Source organism: Pristis pectinata, chromosome 5, assembly GCF_009764475.1.
Source record: "Pristis pectinata isolate sPriPec2 chromosome 5, sPriPec2.1.pri, whole genome shotgun sequence".
Taxonomy (NCBI): domain Eukaryota; kingdom Metazoa; phylum Chordata; class Chondrichthyes; order Rhinopristiformes; family Pristidae; genus Pristis; species Pristis pectinata.
In genome coordinates this window covers 9,800,072-9,821,098 of record NC_067409.1, presented here as the reverse complement: position 1 = coordinate 9,821,098, position 21,027 = coordinate 9,800,072, and the positions used below count along the sequence as shown (strand labels likewise).

The 21,027-nt window shown below is 40.3% G+C and overlaps 1 protein-coding gene across 1 annotated transcript in view; it reads right to left on the bottom strand.

The window, feature by feature from the left end:
- Window positions 1-21,027, bottom strand: part of LOC127570499 (obscurin-like) — a 465,385-nt gene that overhangs the window by 37,477 nt on the left and 406,881 nt on the right. The window contains exons 93-99 of the mRNA XM_052016136.1: window positions 19,689-19,816; window positions 17,706-17,807; window positions 11,376-11,466; window positions 9,198-9,392; window positions 8,213-8,273; window positions 5,716-5,793; window positions 4,200-4,372 (exon numbers count right to left, since the gene is read on the bottom strand). Coding sequence (XP_051872096.1) covers window positions 4,200-4,372; window positions 5,716-5,793; window positions 8,213-8,273; window positions 9,198-9,392; window positions 11,376-11,466; window positions 17,706-17,807; window positions 19,689-19,816 — 828 coding nt within the window. The remainder of the gene's footprint in view (window positions 1-4,199; window positions 4,373-5,715; window positions 5,794-8,212; window positions 8,274-9,197; window positions 9,393-11,375; window positions 11,467-17,705; window positions 17,808-19,688; window positions 19,817-21,027) is intronic.

Here is a 21,027-nt window from a genome sequence, read left to right as displayed (position 1 = left end):
CAAAAAAAGTGAGAACAGAGTTAGTAACAATGCTTTTACTACAAAAATACCCTCAGTATAACTGTCAGTAAAATGTTTTCATTACAAGCAAGCCATATTTGGGTATAATTTCAAGCCTTACAAAAGGATAGGTTTGGGTTGGCTGGGAAGTAAAAGTAAAAAAAATCTCAAAGCCAAAGCACACCTGCCTTGAACCCATGCATCTCAGTACTACAGGAGATGCACAACACACTTTTCCCAGAAAGTGAGATGCTCATTTAAAGAGTGAGGCTGAGTGGGAAATCTGGCAGTTGGAGAACGGTGGGACCAGTGCAAGTAACAGATAAGTGTAATCTTTATCAGCAATGTTTATGTAATGGAAAGAAGAGGAGTGTTTCCCCAAGTAAACCTTCAAACATAACTTTTTCATTTCAGTAACAGTTTCAGTTCCCCATCTTCCTTCCTGAGAATAATTAATTTTGCCCAGTTCACTACTGAACTATACAATGCAAAATCAATACTACCTGGAGTAAATCTTATTGATGGTCATTTCCATGTCAAATTGTCTCAATCACAAAATTAGACCTGGCATTCCTGTTGTGATCCATTATACTTTCTTATGGGCATGACAGGTGAATTGGTGGTTGGGAAAGAGGAATGTGGTGGGGGGGTGAGTACGGTGGAGTGGGGAGAGGTGGTCAGATGATGGGGCATCTGCAAAGAACCTACTGTATGCACAGAGTGTTTTCAGAGACACTGTATCATTCTTCCCAGGTTCATATTTGTCTGTAATAACAGAGATATCTGACATTATGTGGAAGATATTTGCCCTTCCTTTCACACCAAGATTGCTGTCTCAGTGGAAATGAAGGTGGTGGTAATTTTCATCTTTCTAGCCACTGGATCATTCCAAATAGCTACAGCTGATCTATGCCATATAGCTCAGTTTGTTGCTCACTGCAGCATCAGAGAGGTCACGGAGGCTCTGTACTCACTGGGGACCACCTTTCAGCCATAGTTGACTGCTGCCAGCCATTGAGATATGTTTTTTAAATAATGAGTGCCTCACTTCTGTGTGGCCTGAGCGTGAAATAAGAACATGTGAAATAAGAACATAAGAAATAAGAGTAGGAGTGGGCCATTTGGCCCTTTGAGCCTATTCTACCCTTCATCAAGATCATGACTGATGTATTTTAACACCATTTTACTGCACTAACCCATATCCTTTGATTTAAGGGAATCTATCGACTTCATCTGAATGAACTCAGTAACTGAGCCTCCATAGCTCTTCAAGGTAGAGAATTCCAAAGATTCACCACCCTCTGTGGAGAAATCTTTTCTCATTTCACTTCCAAATGGCTTATTCTGAGACTGTGGTCCTGGGTTCCAGACTCCTCAGCTAGGTGAAATATCCTCCCTGGATCCAGCCTGTTGAGCTTTAGAGTCACAGCATCATACAGAAATAGTCACAGCACAAAAATAGATCCTTCAGCCCAACTCGTCCATGCCGATCATGGTGCCTTCCTGAGTTACTTCCATGTGCTTGCATTTGGTCCATATCCCTCTAAATCCTTCCCATCCATGCATTGTCAAAATGTCTTTTAAACATTGTATTTACACCCACCTCTATCACTTCCTCTGGCAGCTTGTTCTGTGTTCTTGAGTGGCAAAACCTGCTACTCGGGTCCCCTTAAAATCTTTCCCTTCTCACCTTAAATCTCTGCCCCCTAGTTTTAGACTTGCCTACCCTGGGAAAAAGACAGTGACGACCCAACTTACCTATGTACCTCATGATTTTATAAAATCACCCCTCAGCCTCCTTTGCAACGGGAAAACAGTCCCAGCCTATCTAGTCTCTCATTATAACTCAAGCTCTCCAGTCTCAGCAACATCCTTGTGAAGCTTTTCTGCACCCCCTCTAGTTTAATAACATCCTTCCAAAAGTATTGCAACCAGAAGGTAAGGCTGTGGATGTTGTCTACATGGACTTTGGTAAGGCCCTTGACAAGGTCCCACCTGGGAGATTAGTTCAGAAGATTCAGTCAATGGGTATCCATGGAAAGGTTGTAAACTGGATTCGAAATTGGCTGATTGGGAGAAGACAGGGAGTGGTTGTGGATGGTTGTTTCTCAGATTGGAGGCCTGTGACTAGTGGTGTGCCTCAGAGATCTGTGTTGGGGCCATTGTTGTTTGTTGTATATATCAATGATCTAGACGATAATGTGGTAAATTGGATTAGTAAGTTTGCAGATGACACTAAGATTGGAGGTGTAGTGGACAGTGAGGAGGGCTTTCAAAGCTTGCAGAGGGACCTGGACCAAATGGAAAAATGGTCCAGAAAATGGCAGATGGAACTTAATGCAGACAAGTGTGAGGTGTTGCATTTTGGAAGGACAAATCAAGGGAGGACATACACAGTAAATGGTAGGGCACTGAGGAGTGCGGAGGAACAAAGGGATCTGGGAGTTCAGATACATAATTCATGAAAGTAGAGTCACAGGTAGACAGGGTTGTAAAAAAGGCTTTTGGCATCCCGGCATTTATAAATCAAAGTATTGAGTACAGGAGTTGGAATGTTTTGGTGAGGTTGTATGAGTCATTAGTGAGACCAAATTTAGAATATTGTGTGCAGTTCTGGTCACCGAACTACAGGAAGGATGTCAGTAAGATTGAAAGAGTGCAGAGGAGATTTACAAGAATGTTGCTGGGTCTTCAGGAGTTGGGTTATAAGGAACGAGTAAGCATGTTAGGACTTTATTCCTTGGAGCGGAGAAGAATGAGGGGAGATATGATAGAGGTTTATAAAATGATGAGGGGCATAGACAGGGTTAATGCAAGTAGGCTCTTTCCACCTAGATTAGGAGAGATAAGTACGAGAGGACATGGCTTTAGGGTGAAAGGGGAAAGGTTGAGGGGGAACATTAGAGGGAACTTCTTTACTCAAAGAGTGGTGGGAGTGTGGAATGGGCTGCCTTCTGATGTGGTAAATGCGGGCTCGCTCTTAACTTTTAAGAGTAAATTGGATAGATACATGGATGAGAGCGGTCTAGAGGGGTATGGGCTGGGGGCAGGTAAATGGGACTAGCAGAATAATGTTTCGGCACAGACTAGAAGGGCCAACTGGCCTGTTTTCTGTGCTGTAGTTTTCTATGGTTCTATGGTTCAGAACTAACTGTAATATCCAAGGTGTGGTCTCACTAGCATCTTGTACAGCTGTAACATGACATCCCAACTCTTGTACTCGATGTCCCATTCAATGAAGGCAAGCATGCCATATGCCTTCTTTACTACCTTGTCTACCAGTGTCACCACTTTCAGTACCCCTAGGTCTCTCTATTCTACAATACTCCCCAGGTCCCCATCATTTTCTGTGCAAGTCCTGCCCTGGTTGAATTTCCCAAACTGCATCACTTCGCACTTGTCTGAGTTAAATCTCCTTTCATTCCTCTAAACTTTTAATGAACGCAGGTCTAAAAGGTAAATGTATTATGATACCATCCCTGCCATGTAATTCAGGCAATAAATGAGTATGACCTCTTGATTACTCTTTTGAAATCCTTTTTCCCCTACTTGGTATACCTTTCAAAGATATCTAGTGGCACTCTCTGAAGGAAGAATTTCCTGTGCAAGGTTGAAAAATATGAGCAGGATACATGGTAAAATGAAACATCTACTCAATGCTGCACACTCTCAAGGAGCCTTTATTTCTGTGCAGGATTAAAAGCTACACGAGCAGTTAAGGTAGCATTAGTAAAAAGTGATTCCTTGAGCAGGATTGTGTGGCAATAGAGTTATCACATCTGTTTGATGTACACTGAGTTAAACACGGTCATCCTTCCTTTAAAACTTCTTCATTAATATTCATTGTGTATCTTGAACTGGGACTTGTGACTGCTAAACAACATGAACAACTGGAACTCTGGGCTATAATTTACGTCAAGAGGGGTTGAAACATGCATTGCATGACAACTGATGTCCTTAGGTACATGTCCGATGGTGCAAGAGCCTGAATGCACTAACATGGACCACGGTCAGAAATGCCCAATCCAATTTTGTGATTTCATATAAGAAGATTGCTAATGTGATTTGCCACAGGTTAAATCAATTCTGGACATACACGGAAAAGAACAGCTCAATGCAATCCAATTTCTAGGCAAAGATGTCTAACACATTCTAAACTGTATGCCTCTATATCTCTTGCTATTCCAATGCTACATTACCATATGTCAGTGGCTGTTGAAATCGGATCCTCGGAAACAATTTCTGGGGCCACAAATTCCGGGCAACCGTATTTGCTAAACTGAAGCTTGTCCTGTGAGAGTTCTTGTGCAAATCCAAAATCACAAATCTTAATATCATCTCTTTCTGGATGTACCATTAGAATGTTAGCAGGCTAATTAAAGAAAAGAAAAATTACATTGTAAATCAGTCAGCGATTAACTATTCACAGCAGGCAGGATGTCGCTCTGCAATCTGATTTTTTAGAGGAAACAAAGATTTCAAGGGGAATGGAGAAACTAAATGTTAAGATAAATCAAGAAGCAATGCTTAAAAAAACCCTAACTTGAAAAAGGCTGACAGTTGTAAGAGGAAAGGAACTGGCTTCAGGATGTTTTGTGACCTTGGGAATAAATGAATCAAATAAAATAAAGGTCTTAAAAAGTAGTGCAGTCAGACAGGTGAAAAACATTAAAAAAACTGCAGATGCTGGAAATAAAAACTGAAAATGCTGCAAGATCTCAGCAGGTCAGGCCACATCTGTGGGAAGAGAAACAGAGTTAATGTTTCAAGTCAAAGACCTGATTGAGGTCTGCCGAAGGGTCTTCGACCTGAAATGTTAGCTCTGTTTCCCCTCCCACAAATGCAGCCTGACCTGCTCAGTAATTCCACACCTTCTGTTTTCATTGCTGAGGATGCTGGAAATCTGAAATAAAAACAGAGATGCTGGAATCACTCAGAAATAAGATAGCATCTGTGGAAAGAGTAACAGTACTAATATTTCAGGTCAAAGACCCTTTATCAGTTCTGAAACATTAATTCTATTTCTCTTTTCACAAATGCTGCCTGACCTGCTGAGTGTTTCCAGCACTTTTTGTTTTCATTTCATGCATGTAAAAAATGTACTTTCTAAAATACACTGAATTTAAAAACTACTGAATCCACACTGTTTTTTAATACAAGCCTGGCTACATCTTATGTGGCAATGCCAGTACATTAAAAAGGAGACAATTTGTGGCTTGTAAGCTGTGTTTCTTGTGACATAAGAGTTTTCTTAGTGAAATAAAAAAAGGTGCAAAAGCAGTGAGAATGTTTGTACTGTATGCCAGTGAATTGGCATTAGTAACTTCAAGAGAATGAAACAGGTTAAGATTTTTATTATACTCTGAAGCTGGAATCTGGCTTTGTTTTTTTCTAGCGATCACTGGGTTTTTAGCGCCCGGTTTGCTGAGTTGCCTGCTAACATCACTCCGGGCCACCTGCTGTTGGCTTCAGGTGGGTGAGATGAATGCAGCTCTAGCTTTGTGCTCAGTTTGGGCATATGCTTAAAATTCCTCTCTGGTATCCCCTTTTTTTCATTCCTACTGCTGGACAGCTACATGAAACTGAGCCAAGAAATAATTGATGCAGCTCTGGCAGCTATCACACAAATAAAGAAAACAAGAACACCCTCTACAGAAACTGAGTTGGGTATGTAATCAATAGTAAGTTTAATAAGTTTGAAAGGAAGAATCTTACTTTTATGTCAAGATGAAGTATGTTATTGTCATGGAGATAATGGACCCCTTCCAAAATCTGCTGGATATAGTTCCTAACCTAGACAAAACAATAAAATATGAAGGTAACTGAATATTAAAATTTGATCTCTGTTACCGAGTCATAGATTCATACAACACAGAAACAGGTGCTTCAGCCCACTTATGACCATGCTGGCTATCGAGAACCCATCTATATTAATTCCATTTTCCAGCATTTGATCTATGCTTTTGTGATTCATGTGCTCCTGTAGATGCTTTTTAAATATTGCGAAAGTCTCTGTCTCCACGCAGGTAGCCTGTTCCAAATTCCAATCAACCTCTGGGTGGAAAGAATTCCTCAAATCCTCTTTAAACCTCCTAACCCTTACTGTACCTTAAACCTATGGCCTCCGGTGTTATACCACCTCTGCCATGGGGAAAGGTTTCTTGCTATCTCTCCTATCTATGCCCTTTGTAATTTTGTTTATCTCTTATAGGTTGCCCTACTCAGCTTCCTCTTCTCCAAGGAAAACATACCCAATTCACCCAGAGTCTCCTCACACATGACATGTTCCATCCCAGACAACATCCTGGTGAATCTCCTCTGCACCCTCTCCACTGCAAACACATTATTTCTATAATGTGTGACCAAAGTAGCACACAGTATTCCAGCTGTGACCCAACCAACGTTATATTAAATTGTACTATAATCTCCCTACCCTCTGATCCAGCTAATGAAGCCTTCTTAACACCTTATCTACCCACGTACCACCAGGCTCGAGGACAGCTTCTATCTCACTGTTATAAGACTTATTGAACGGTCCCGTAGTATGATAATATGGACTCCTGACCTCATAATCTACCTCATTATGGCCTTGCACCTCATTGACTGCCTGCACTCCACTTTCCCTGTAACTATAACATTTTATTCTGCATTCTCTTTTTGTTTTCCCTTGTACTACCTCAATGTACTGTTGTAATGAAATGATCTGTATGATGGCATGCAAAACAAAGTTTTTTACTGTACCTCAGTACATGTGACAATGATAAAGCAATTTAGACCATAAGACCATAAGACATAGGAGCAGAATGAGGCCGTTCAGCCCTCCGAGTCTGCTCCGCCATTTGATCATGGCTGATTTATTTTTCCCTCTCAACCCCAATCTCCTGCCTTCTCCCCGTAACCTTTGATGCCCTAACTAATCAAGAACCTATCAACCTCCACTTTAAGTATACCCAATGACTTGGCCCCCACAGCCGTCAAATTACCAATTTATCCACTTATACACCAAGGTCACTCTGTTTCTCCACACTATCAATGGTGCTACCATTCATTTTGCAAGTCCTAGTCTTATTAGACCTCCCAAAATCATCATCTCACACTTTATTAGGATTAAATTCTATGTGACATAACTCTGCCCATTTTACCAATTCATGAATATCATCCTGTGGCCTAAAACTACCCTCTTCACTATCAACAATAATACCAATTTTCATATCATCTGCAAACTTATTGTTCATACTTTCCACATTCACATCCAAATAGTTATGTATATAACAAATAGTAAAGGTCCCAGCACTGATCCCTGTTGTACACCACTGATCACAGGCTTACAATCACAAATCAACCGGCCAACTTCTTTCCCTGCCTCCCAATACCGACCAGTTTTGGATCCAATTTGCCAACATCCTGGATTCTATGTGCTCTAACCTTTTGGATTAGTCTCTTATGTGGGACCTTGTCAAAGGCTTTACTGAAGTCTATGCAAACTACATCAACTGCACTGCCCTCCAGAATAGACTTTGTTATCTCTTAGTTTTAATTAAGTGATAGATTAAAGATGATCCATTTCTTTACATAATCTTATGTGTGGTTATTTATGGCAAATGGAATTGACTCCAGTTGATCCAGATTAAAAATAGAGCCATTAAAAATGTGAAAAACCCTCACAACAAGAAATTATATATAACTTTATGTGGTCAGTCACTAAATGCAAATCTTTTAAATAAAATGTGTTAAGTTGGCAGTTAACGGCACTTTCACGGTTTTCCATCTCTAGTATGAAAGAATTTGAAGAGGTATGGTTGTAGTAAGTATAACTTTCTGTTCTCTGAAAGATAAATTCAGCTTAAGGAACTGTGTTATTTTCATTGTCTACCTTAAAAACTGGCAAGATTACAGTTCTGTCCTTTTCTTTATAGAGATCAGCCATTTTTAACTACTGAAATTCTGTTTGTGGTGGAGGCAGATACAATAGAGATGTTTAAGAGGCTCTTCGATAGGCACTTGAATATGCAGAGAATGGAGGGATATGGACTATGTGCAGGCAGATGGGATTAGGGGTCATTAACAATTAGTTTGGCACAACATCGTGGGCCGAAAGCCCTGTTCCTGTGCTGTACTGTTCTATGTATCCCTTTACTACACTGTTAATGATTTGACAAAGCTTAATCGGATGATAACTGGTAAAAATTGGAAATGTAAAAATAAATCTTACCTCAGCTTCTGCAACAATGTTCTTTTTGAACAAGCGATCCAACAATCCTTCTTTTGAGCACCTGTTGCATAGTTCAGGATAATATACAAATAGGTCACAATCTGCCAACATGCATTTTTTCCAGTGGGCATGTTATTTTGCTTTGAAAAGTATCATCAAGGGATGGGATTACTTCTGAAACACTTTTAACCAACTATTTAGAGGTAATGCCATGGAAAATTATTTCATGTCTGCTTTTGAAGCAAAATACTTCATCTGCTGAAACTGCTACTGTATCTGCTTTTCCACCACTTGATATATGTTAGTTAATGGTATTAAAAGATGCAGAACTAAGGAAGTTAAATGTAGTAGAGATATCAATCAGCCATGATATAACTGAATTGAAGAACAGGTACAACAGGCTGAATAACCCACAATAATCTTATTTAATAATAGATTCATTTCTATTTTGACATTTTGCCCTCTGTGGGACAGGAGCTCTGTCAGTGTTCAAACAGTATTTTGGATACAGAACATAAAGAATGCTAATAGTTTTCACTCACAAATCGACCCCACAAATTTTCAGTTGGTGCTGAATATAAAAGCAGTAGTCTCCCCATTGCTGGCTAATGTTCCTCTCTCCACAGATGCTGCCTGACCTTTTGAGTATCCCCAGCATTTTCTAATTTTATGACGTAATACACAGCTGTGCTTACTTGATGCTCTGTGATGAAGTGAGTAAATGAACAATAGTGAATCATAGCTCTAAAGATGAGTTCAGGGAACCCATGACACACTTGCCATATGTGGTATGAAGCCAAATTTTGCAACCATTGTATCTTCAATAATATAGATACAGACAAAATGAAATGGATTAAAATAAAACCATGGTTGGCATAGACACAGTGGGCCAAAGGGCCTGTTCCTGTGCTTATACTGTTCTATGTTCATGAATCTAAACATAACAGGGAAACAAGTAATCAAATAAAACACACAGAAAGGATACATTTCCAGCACTAACACAAGTGTTCTTTTGGTTTCAAATGTATCAAGTAAGCAGGCAATCTTTGAATGGTTAAGCCTGGATAAAATGGCACGCTCTTCATAAGCCTGGATACCTCTTCTGAGAGTAACAAACTTAGCTGCACAATGTGTTCCATTCTCTTTACTCACAACTCTCTTCACAAAGCTAGATGAACCCCTTTAAACAAAAGAAACAGGGTACACTAATTTTCTTCTATTAGGTAATTCACAAGCAAAGTTCAAAGTTAATTTAATTTTCATCTTTATCACACAAAATCACACAAATTAGATTTTATACCAGAAAGAAATTAATGAGTAGATAATAACACAGACATAGTATTCAATTAGAGAATTTATCATAATCAGATGCCCTTCCCCTTTTTATATCCTTTTTAGGATAGATATTAAACAGTGGTTCTGTCTGATTTATCAGGTGGATAATAACAATCCAATGGAACTATTTTGACGAACAATGACCCATTTTGAATCCATGGTGTTCTGGGCAATATCTATACCATCACAGAAAAAAAAACTGGTCAATATCATATTACATTTTTTAGGTAGATGCTGTGTGGAAATTGGGTACCTTGCTTCCTATATTTCAACAGCAACACTTCAAATGAAGATAATAGGATATAAAGCTATGATATGCCTTAAGGTTTCATATGGTGTTATAGGAATTCAAGTCTTTATTATTAAATAACTGCTGCAAACAGAGGGATTTTATGTTAATTATTCTTCAATCACTGTCCTGTTTAAGAATGGTATTATGGTATCAAAGCCTTGTAAAGCACAAAGAAATAAAATTAAGAAAAAGGGTATTAAGGGTAATAGGACAGAAATCAGAAAGTATCAGCCTGTTGGTGAATGGCGGTTACAGAGAATAATCCTTGTGTTAGAAGAAGAAACATGAACAAATGGTATTATGAAGCAAACTCATAATGAGTGACTCAGAAGGAATTTCCAGTTAATAATATCTTCATGCTGCCATTGCTGTCTCCCATCTCAGTGGCAGAGATGATAGGAGAGGCTTTGAGGGGTCAATATATCAGCCACTTTATAGAATAACTAACTTCTGGTCTGCTTTTGTTGCTATGAAATTAACACAACCATTCCTGTTAAAATTCTGGCTAACAGGATCCCCAAAATGTTGTTGGTGGGTGATCCCGTAATAGTTGTGCCAGGTACTTTGGTGCTGCAAATACTATTTGGCACTTGCCATCCTAATTCTGGACATCATAGTCTCACTGCAGACTGGCACAGACATGATTAGGGTGATGACATTGGTCTGTTTTATGATCAGTGGGGAAGTTGAAGCAGCTGATGATGGTTGCAATAAGAATATTTCTCGAAGGAACTCTTGTCTTCATCAACCATGAATATGCTCATTTGTATTTGATTTGAATTCAATGATGGTGTTGATTTCTATATTTTGTTCCTTGTTATCATATTTAGTTCAGTGTTGCTTTGATGTCCACAGCATCAAACATATCTCTTTTTCTTTTTATGAACGTTTCCATATAGTAAAGGGAAAAAAATGTTGGAAATCTGCAATAAAAGTAGTAAATGCTATAGATACCAGTAGTCAACATTGTAAGTGAAAATATTCATGTTTATAATGGTCAACTATAGTTGTGTTTCCGTATGATAGACTTCCAAATAATTTTTATTTCATTTGACCTCTTTAGTGAAAAATGATCAAGATTACGTTAACGTAAGATGCATGATTGAATCTTGGTTGAATTAACTGTTCACTGCAATCAACAGGGGAGAAAGGCAATCACAATCAAATCTCCATCTGAACGTTGCTACTACATCATTAGCCACTTATCTCTCATTTTTCACTGGCATACTGTTTAATTATTGATTTAAAGAGTTCATGATTGAGAGAGAGATGGTTCTTGCAAGACAATCAAGCTTTTTAATTTAGCTGTTAAGCTATTTTTATTGAGGATCAACATCCTCAACCAGCCAAAACACGCAAGTAAATCTGAGTGATCAAGGACTTATTCAATGGCAATTATTGCATTTATACAAGACCTTCCTGCAACACTCCAGCAATAATCCAATACCGATTTTACTAGGACGGTTATTTATCTTCTCAACAGCTGAGTACAGAATAATTTATTATAAAGCAGGATTAATAAACAGACATGTTTACCTTCCGATTTCCTCTTTAACATCATAATAGTAATGTAGTTTTCTTCTTTCTACTACTTTCTCCCTGGAGCATTCTTCCTTGACTTTTGTTTCTGAATTGCCCCAGCATTTCCCAAAAATAAACAATAATAATTTAATAGTGGAAGATTAGTTTTTATTTATAAACAATTGCAGTTGTTGGCAGAAATGCATAAACACATTAAAAACTAAGACTAGAGACTAAAGTCTTCTCTCTGTGAAAAGGCAGTAGCATACAGACAATGTGAGTAGCAGTTATAGCAAGAACATTTGAAGAAAAAAGGTGGCTGCATGCTGCAATATTACAAGATCATGGAATCATGGACATTTACAGTTATTCAGCCCATTACATCAATGCTAACCAAAAAAAAACTATATTCAAATTATCCCTACATCCTGAAGAAAGGTTGAGCAGATTGGGGCTACATTGCATTGCTGGATTGCTGCCTGTGCCACACGCCAGTGAGGGTAAGAATAGGTTGATTTGCGTGGCTGAGGAATTGGTGCAGGGGGCAGGGTTTCATGTTTGTGGATCATTCGGATCTCTTCTGGGGAAGGTATGAACTGTACAAAAGGGACAGGTTACACCTGAACTGGGACCAAGATTCTTGTGGGCAGCTTTGCCAGAGCTCTTGGGGAGGGTTCAAGCTAGTTTGGCAAGGGGATGGGAAGCTGAGTGATAGGTTAGAGGTTGATGCGTTTAGTGTAAAGAAGATGCAGTGTGTAGAAAGACTGTGAGGAAGGATAGGCAGTTGAAAAGGCAAAATTGCAGTCAGTTGGATGGGCTGAAGTGTGTCGACTTTAATTCAAGAAGTATCAGGAACAAGGGTGATGAACTTAGAGCATGGGTCAGTACATGGAACTACAACATTGTGGCCATTACAGAAAACTGGCTGTCACAAGGGCAGGAATGGCTGCTGGATATTCCAGGGTTTAGATGTTTCAAAAGGGACAGGGACAGGGGTAAAAGAGGTTGGGGAGTGGCTTTGCTGATCAGGGACAGTGTCACAACTGTAGAAAGGGAGGACATCCTGGAGGGATCTTCTACTGAGTCAGTGTGGGTGGAAGTCGGAAACAGGAAGGGATCGATCCCTTGGTAGTATTCTACAGACCCCTGAAGCAGCAGAGACACTTGAGGAGCAGATTGGGAGGCAGATTTTGGAAAGGTGCAAAAATAACAGGGTTGTTGTCATGGGTGATTTCAACTTCCCGAATATTGATTGGCACCTCCTTAGCATAAAGGGGATAGATGGGGCAGAGTTTGTTAGGAGTGTCTAGGAAGGATTCCTGACACAGTATGTTGACAGGCAGACTAGAGGAGAGGCCATACTGGACCTGATACTAGGCAATGAGCCTGATCAGGTTTCAGATTTCTCGGTGGGAGAGCATTTTGGAGACAGTGCCCATAACTCCTTGACCTTTACCATAGCCTTGGAGAGGGATAGGAGCAGATGATATGGGGAAGTATTTAATTGGGGGAGGGGGAATTATGATGCTATTAGGCAGGAACTTGGGAGCGTAAATTGGGAACAGATGTTCTTGGGGAAGTACACAACAGAAATGTTGAGGTTGTTTAGGGAGTACTTGCATGGGGTTCTGGATAGGTTTGTCTCATTGAGGCAAGGTAAGGATGGTAGAGTGAAGGAACCACGGTTGACAAGAGATGTAGAACATCTTGTCAAGAGGACGAAAGAAGATTCCCTAAGGTTTAGAAAGCAAGGATCAGACAGGGCTCTGGAGAGTTACAAGGTAGCCAGGAGGGAGCTTAAGAATGGACTTAGGAGAGCTAGAAAGGGGCATGAGAAGGCCTTGGTGAGTAGGATTGAGGAAAACCTCAAGGCATTCCAGATGTATTAGAAGGATGACTAGAGTGAGGGCAGGACTGATCAGGGATAAAAGAGGAAACACGTGCCTGGAGTAGGAAGAGGTACGGGAAGTCCTTAATGAATACTTTGCTTCTGTATTCACCAGTGAGAGAACCCTGACGTTTGTGAGGATGGCGTACGACAGGCTGATACGCTAGGGCATGTCGATGTGAGGAAAGAGGATGTGCTGGAACTTTTGAAAAACATTAGGATAGATAAGTCACTGGGGCTGGACAGGATATATCCAAGGTTATTACGGGAAGCAAGGGAAGAGATTGCTGTGCCTTTGGTGATGATCTTTGCGTCCTCACTGGCCACAGGAGTAGTGCCAGATGATTGGAGGGTGGCAAATGTTGTTCCTTTGTTCAAGAAAGGGAGTAGGGATAACCCTGGGAATTACAGACCAATGAATCTTGCTTCAGTGGTGGGTAAATTACTGGAGAAGATTCTTAGAGACAGGATTTATGGGCATTTGGAGAAGCATAAGCTGATTAGGGACAGTCAGCATGGCTTTGTGAGGGGGCAGGCCGTGCCTCATGAGCCTGACTGAATTCTTTGAGATTGTGACAAAGCACATTGATGAAGGTAGAGCAGTGGATGTGGGGTACGTGGATTTTAGTAAGGCGTTTGATAAGATTCCTCATGGAAGGCTCATTCAGAAAGTCAGGAGGAATGGGATCCAGGGAAACTTAGCTGTGTGGATTCAGAATTGGCATGCCCATAGAAGACAGAGGGAGGTGGTAGATGGAGTATTCTGCCTGGAGGTCGGTGACCAGTGGTGTTCTGCAGGGATCTGTTCTGGGTCCCCTGCTCTTTGTGATTTTTATAAATGGCTTGGATGAGGATGTGGAAGGGTGGGTTAGTAAGTTTGCAGATGATACGAAGGTTGGTGGTGTTGTGGATAGTGTAGAAGGTTGCTGTAGGTTACAATAGGACATCGATAGGATGCAGAGCTGGGCTGCGAAGAGGCAGATCAAGTTCAACCTGGAAAATGTGAAGTGATGCACTTTGGAAGTTCGAATTTGAAGGCAGAATACAAGGTTAATGGCAGGACTCTTAGCAGTATTGAGGAACAGAGGGATATTGGAGTCCACATCTATAGATCCCTCAAGGTTGCTGCTCAGGTTGATAGGGTTGTTAAGAAGGCGTATGGAGTGTTGGCCTTCATTCGTCAGGGTATTGAGTTCAAGAGCCGCAAGGTAATGTTGCAGCTCTATAAAACTCTGGTTAGACCACACTTGGAGTATTGTGTTCAGTTCTGGTCACATCATTATAGGAAGGAAGTGGAAGCTTTAGAGAGGGTGCAGAGGAGATTTACCAGGATGCTGCCTGGATTGGAGAGCATGTCTTATGAGGATAGGTTGAGCTTGGGCTTTTCTCTTTGGAGCGAAGGAGGATGAGAGGTGACTTGATAGTAGTTAACAAGATAAGAGGCATAAATCGAGTGGACAGTCAGAGGCTTTTTCCCAGGGCGAAAATGGCTAACACAAGGGGGCATAATTTTAAGGTGATTGGAGGAAGGTATAGGGGGGATGTCAGAGGGAATTTTTTTACACAGAGAGCGTGGGTGCATGGAATGGACTGCCGACGGAGGTGGTGGAGGCAGATACATTAGGGACATTTAAGAGGCTCTTAGACAGATACATGAATGATAGAAAAATGGTGGGCTATGTGGGAGGGAAAGGTTAAATAGATCTTAGAGTAGGATAAAATGAGGGCACATCATGGGCCTAAGGGCCTGTAGTGTGCTGTAATGTTCTACGTTCTATGTACATTCAGTTCTGTATAAAAGAATGAGAGTTGATCTTATTGACACATGTTTCTGTGGGGGAATTAACCAGGGCAGATGCTGATAGGATATTTCCTTTAATGGGGTATTTAGAATTAGGGGACACAGTTCAGAATAAAGGTTCAGCTATTTCAGATAGGGAAAAGGATGAATTGCGCCTCTCAGAGGTTGTAACTCTTTGGGATTCTTCTACCCAGAGAGTTGTATAGGTGGAGTCATTGAACATATTCAAGGTGTCAATTGACATATATTAGAACTACAAGAGAATCAAGGGATATAGGGAGAACATGGAAAAATGATGAGGCCAAGATGGGATCAGTTTGTTGAATGGTGGCACAGGCTCATGGAGCCAATTGACCTATTCCTGGTCCTGTTTCTTATATCTCATTTTTGGTTAATTTCTGCTTTCCTAAATTATGATTAAAGCTGCCTTTAGAAACTTCAGCTTTTAATTTTTCTCCCACCAAGGTTAGGCTAACTGGCCTGAAATTAACAATTGATTCAATTCCCCCATTTTAAACAATGATGAAACATTGGTAATCAATCGTTACCACGGCTGTAGCCTGAAATGATTGCACAATGATGGTTATAACCACTGCTTTTTCTTCTTAAGAGCCTGGGAGATATTTCATATAAGCCTGTTGATTTATCCAGTTTCAAAGTTGCTAAATCCTTTCTTGCCTTCTGATATTTCCCACTCCTCCTCCCCAATGACAATGTCTACGTGACCTGCTCTTTTGTGAGATAGATGCAGTTTCATTAAACATGGAACAGTACAGTACAGGAATGTGCCCTTGGGCCCATGATGTTGTGCCAAACTAATTAAACTAGTAGTTAAATGCCTAGCTAAACTAAGCCCTTCTGCCTACACAACTTCCATATCCCTCCATCCTCTACACATTCATGTGCCTAAGAGTATGTTAAATGCCTCTAAAGTATTTGCCTCTACCTCCACCCCTGGCAGTGCATTCCAGGCACCCATCCCTCTCTGTGTAAGACTTGCTCTGCACAGCTCCTTTGAACTTACCCCCTTTCAAGTGCATGCCCTCTAGTATTAGACATTTCAACCCTGGGAAGAGGATATGGGCTGTCTATTCTTATCTATGCCTCCCATCAGCTCTCTCCTCAGTCTCTGCCACTCCAAAGAAAACAACACAAGTTTGTCCAACCTCTCCTTATAGCACATGCCCTCTAGGCAGCGTTCTGGTAAACCTCTTCAGCACTCCAAAGCCTCCACATCCTTCCAATAATGGGTGACTAGAATTGGATGCAATACTCCTGGTGCAGCCTAAGCAGAGTTTTATAAAGCTGCAACACAACTTCCTGACTCTTGCACTTGACTAATAAAGGCAAGTATGCCATATGCCTTCTTTACCACCCTATCAACCTGTGTAGCCACTTTTAGGGAGCTATGGACTTGGACCCCAAGATCCTTCTGTATGTCAATGCTGTTAAGTGTCTTGCCATTAACAGTGTACTGTCCCTTTCCATTAGGTCTCCCAAAGTGCAACACTTCACATTAGGCCAGGTTAAACTTCATAGAACAGTACAGGCTCTTCAGCCCACGATGTTGTGCTGACCTATATAAACCTATTCCATGATCAATCTAACCCTTCCCTCCTACACAGCCATTTCTCCAACTGATCTATATCCCACTGTATTCTTTGGCAATCTCTTACACTGTCCACGACACCACCAACATTTGTATCGTCTGCAAACTTACTAACCAACCCATTCACATTTTCATCCAGGTCTATCACAAACAGCAGAAGTCCCAGTATACAGCAGATATCTGCAGAAAACCACTAGTCATAGACCTCCAGTCAGAATAAGCCCCATCGACCATGACTCTGTCTTCTATGGAGAAGCCAATTCTGAATCCAAACGGCCAAATCACCATGGATCCCATGCATCTTAATTTTCTGGATTAAAACTGTACCCACATCTTCTGCTTCAGTATACAGGTTACCTATTTGGTCTCTAATATGTCCTAATCTTTCTCTTTCTCTATTTAGTAATTATTATATGGCCCCTCAGAACTGTTTCCAATAATTTGCCTGTAACTCAGGTTAGACTTTGGGTTTATCTTGATTTTACTTTTCACTATTTCATCATGCCCTATTTGCTTGTTAATTTCCTTTTTACTTTCATCCTGGACTTTCCATAATTCTTTTGGCCTTTGGCAATATTCTGCTCTTGAAATCTGATATCAGCTTCTTTTTTTTGCCTTAATCATACTCTTTGACTTCCAGGTGCTTCTAGCTTTGGTAGTCTCGCCTATTTTTTGGGGTCATATTTAAGTGGAATATTTAGAGGATAAGTTCTGAAAGTTTACTAACTTCAGACAAATGTTTTTAATAAAAGAGTGACAAAATGAAATATGGATTACTAGCTGAGAAAATGGAACACAAAATTGTTCCAGGTTTTAAAAAAAGTATTAGATGCATTTCTGTTCATAATTCTAGAAATACAGAAAAAATATGATAGGTAGCTTGAAAGGGCAGGCTAGGTAGACACTACCAAAATTACTTGGTGTGGATTTATGGACAAACAAACAATGATGGAAAAGACCCTTTGGCAAATGACATACTTTTCCCACACAATGAAGATTCCCACCCAACCATGCCACCCCTCGGGAGAAGCGCAGAATCAGTTGTACCTGTGCTTGTGCCTTCAGCTGGTGGTTTAGATGAAAGGGACTGCTGTGAGCTGGTGGCATTCTGGCAAGCAAGAGGTGATGCAGCTTGCTCCTCAGGAATACCTACAGGATCAGGTGAGAAAGAAATATTAGACTGTTGTCTGAGAAGCAGATGGAAAATCAATGCTGGTTGGAGATGCAAGGCAAATTTTGCTTTTTTCCTTTCTTAAATGCCTCCGGGAGCAGCCTCCACTTCAGTGAGTCTACTGTTTCCCACAATGCAACACATTGTCATGAAAGAGAAGAAATATTATGGAGATGTAGGACTTCAAAAATGGGTTGGATGACAGTTAAGCATTCTCCATGCATCCCAACTTGAATGAAAGTCAATGAAGATATATCATGCAGTTAGACTACTGACTCAAACATGGCTGACTGTCAGTTCAAAAACAATTAGAATGGATAATAAATGTTGGCTTTGCCAGATGTTGACAGAATGTCTCATCACCAGATCTTTCAACAAGCTTCAACATCCTGCTTGGACGATGGTGAGACCAGCCTCCATGTCAGATCCTTCATGCAAAGCTGGAGTTTTAATGCCGCTGCACATTGCCCTCAAAGATGGGGATCAGGCTTTTAAAGTGTGCTTTAGTCAAGAAGGTCTAGAAAGGAATACAGCCGTTTTTGTTGAAGTTCATGCCATACAGCTGCATAACACAGAATTCTATGTTCCACAAGCCATTCCTGGACATGGACACTGAGACCAACACCAACCACTGCTGGTGGATTATCAACTCAGTGAGAGGTGCACCAAAATTTATCTTCCAATGCTAGAAGCTGTCCACGCACGGATGCTGTCTACTCACACACTTTCCAAGGTGCAGGACTATATGCCGAGGGACATATGAACATAAAGGGCACTCCTAGGATTACACACTTTGGGCTGGAGCATGTGCAAAAACCTCTCAGACTTATTATGTGAAAGGAAAACTGAATTCTTGCCTGAAGGCAAATGAATGATAAATCCTGTGCTGTAAGTATCAACATATGAATGTCCTGTAATATATATTTGCAATTTTAATGACAAAGTATTTTTTTGGAAAATAAAAGTGGCCAGTGACATTCATATGACGTGAATAAGTAACTAAAAAATTACATATTTCATAGGATCCACAATATAGAAACAGGTCACTCCACACAACTTGGCTATAACGACACTCAATGCCTTCTGATTCCATCTTACCTTAATCCTCTCCGAGTATTTTTTCTATTCCTTTCTCTCTCATATGCTTATTTAGCTTCCTCTGAGTTCTCTGTCTCAATAATTCTGCATTGTTACCAATCTTTGCTACGTTTCTCTGAAATTCCTATTGAATTCATTGGTGGTTCTCTTACACTTATGATGCCCTATTCAAACAAAAACTGAAAATATTGGAATACACTTAGCATGTCAGATAGCATTTGTAGAGACATTCTATCTGTCCCTTTTTTTTCCTCTCTCCTAATCAGTCTTTATCTATCACCCACCAGCCAGTATCTCCAACTCTACCCTGCCCCAGACCTCCTGCCTCTACAACCCTCCATCTGCCCATCGTCGTCCTCCTCATCTGGTTCTACCTATCACTTGCCAGTCCCTGCCTCACCCCTAACTCTCACCCCTTTATACTGGCTATTTCCCCTCTACCCTCTCATTCCTAATGCAGGGTCTTGACCTAAAAAGACGACTATCCCTTTGCCTTCATTGATGCTGCCTGACTCACTGAGTTCCTCCAGCTGTTTGTTTTTCGGTCCAGCATCTATAGAAGTGAGTTTGTAAATCTTAACTATTTTTCCTTCAAAAGGGGGCACCCAAACCTTAAACTTCAGTTGAGCATTTTGCCCAGAAATTCCAAGCATTCTGTACTTCCGCACATCAGTTAAATACATTACAGCAAGAAATAGTTGGTTAGTATTGAAGCTGACTCAGTATTTTAGTGCTCCAATGACAGGCTTTATCCACATCACCTGTGTCCTCTTGTGCAGTCAAATCAATATGGTAACTCTCAGGTAGCTCCATAAGCAGTTTGTGCCTTTGGTTATCAGGCAACATTGGGATTTCTTCAGCCCTGCATTCAGCTCCCTCATTTACAATTCTTGCCAAAGATGGTAAAAAAAAATGCCAGTTAAAATTACAGTCATGATATTTCCATATGTTAATAGTGCAAAATAATATGTTCAATAATGAGCATGCACATTTGGGATTAGTAATGTGGATTTAGAATTTTCAAATTCCATTAATCTGATTTAATTTATAGTGGAGAAATAAAGGGTACTAAAGCTCAGTGTATCTTCTAGACCTGAAAGTCTGCATCTCAAAGTTTTAAAATAAATGGATACAAAAATAGCTGCTGCATTAGTGATGATCTTTCAAAGTTCTCTTATATTCTGGAAAGGTTCCAGCAGATTGGAAGGTAGCAAACATAACATCCCCAGTTGAGAGAGGAAGATTAAAAATATAGAACTATAGTCCAGATAACCTGACATCCTTATCTGCAAAATACTGGAATCCATCACTGAACATGTAAAAACATCATAATATGGTTAAGCCGAGTCAACATGTTTTTATAAAAGAAAATGGTTTTTGAAAAATCAAATACATTTTTGAGGATGTTTTGAGGATAAGGGAGGAATGAGCAAATGTGGTATATCTAGAATTTTAAAAGGCATTTGATAAGGCACCTCACATAAAGTACACAAAATAAGGATTCATAACGTTGGAACTAACATATTTATGATGGTTAAAGGGCAGAAAACAAAATAGTAATTAATTAATATTTTCAGGTGGGTAGATGGTTACCAGTAGAGTGCCACACAGATCAGTCTTTGATCCTCAGCTAATCACAATTTATATTAATGACTCAGATGAAAAGACAGAGTGCAACATATCCAAGTTTCCTCATGATAAGACGCTTGGTAAGAAAGTTATCTGCAAATATATATGCAAAAGGATAGTCGAGAATGCAAAAAGAGTGGCAGAATGGGTGTATAGAATATAAAACAGTACAACACAGGAACAGGATCTTCAGCCCACGATGTCTGTGCTGAACAGGATGCCAATTTAAAGTAATGTGATCTGCCTGTACTTGGTCTATATCTCTTCATTTCCTGACTGTTCATGTGCCTGTCTGAATGCCTCTTAAATGTTGCTATTGTACCTGCTTTCACCACTTCCCCTGGCAGCACTTTTCAGCACTTACCACTCTGTGTAAAGAACTTTCCCCGGTGAGATAACTTGTGCCATGTGCCTTCTTTACCACCTTACCTACTTGTGTTGCCACCAGCTATGGACTTGCACCCCAAGATC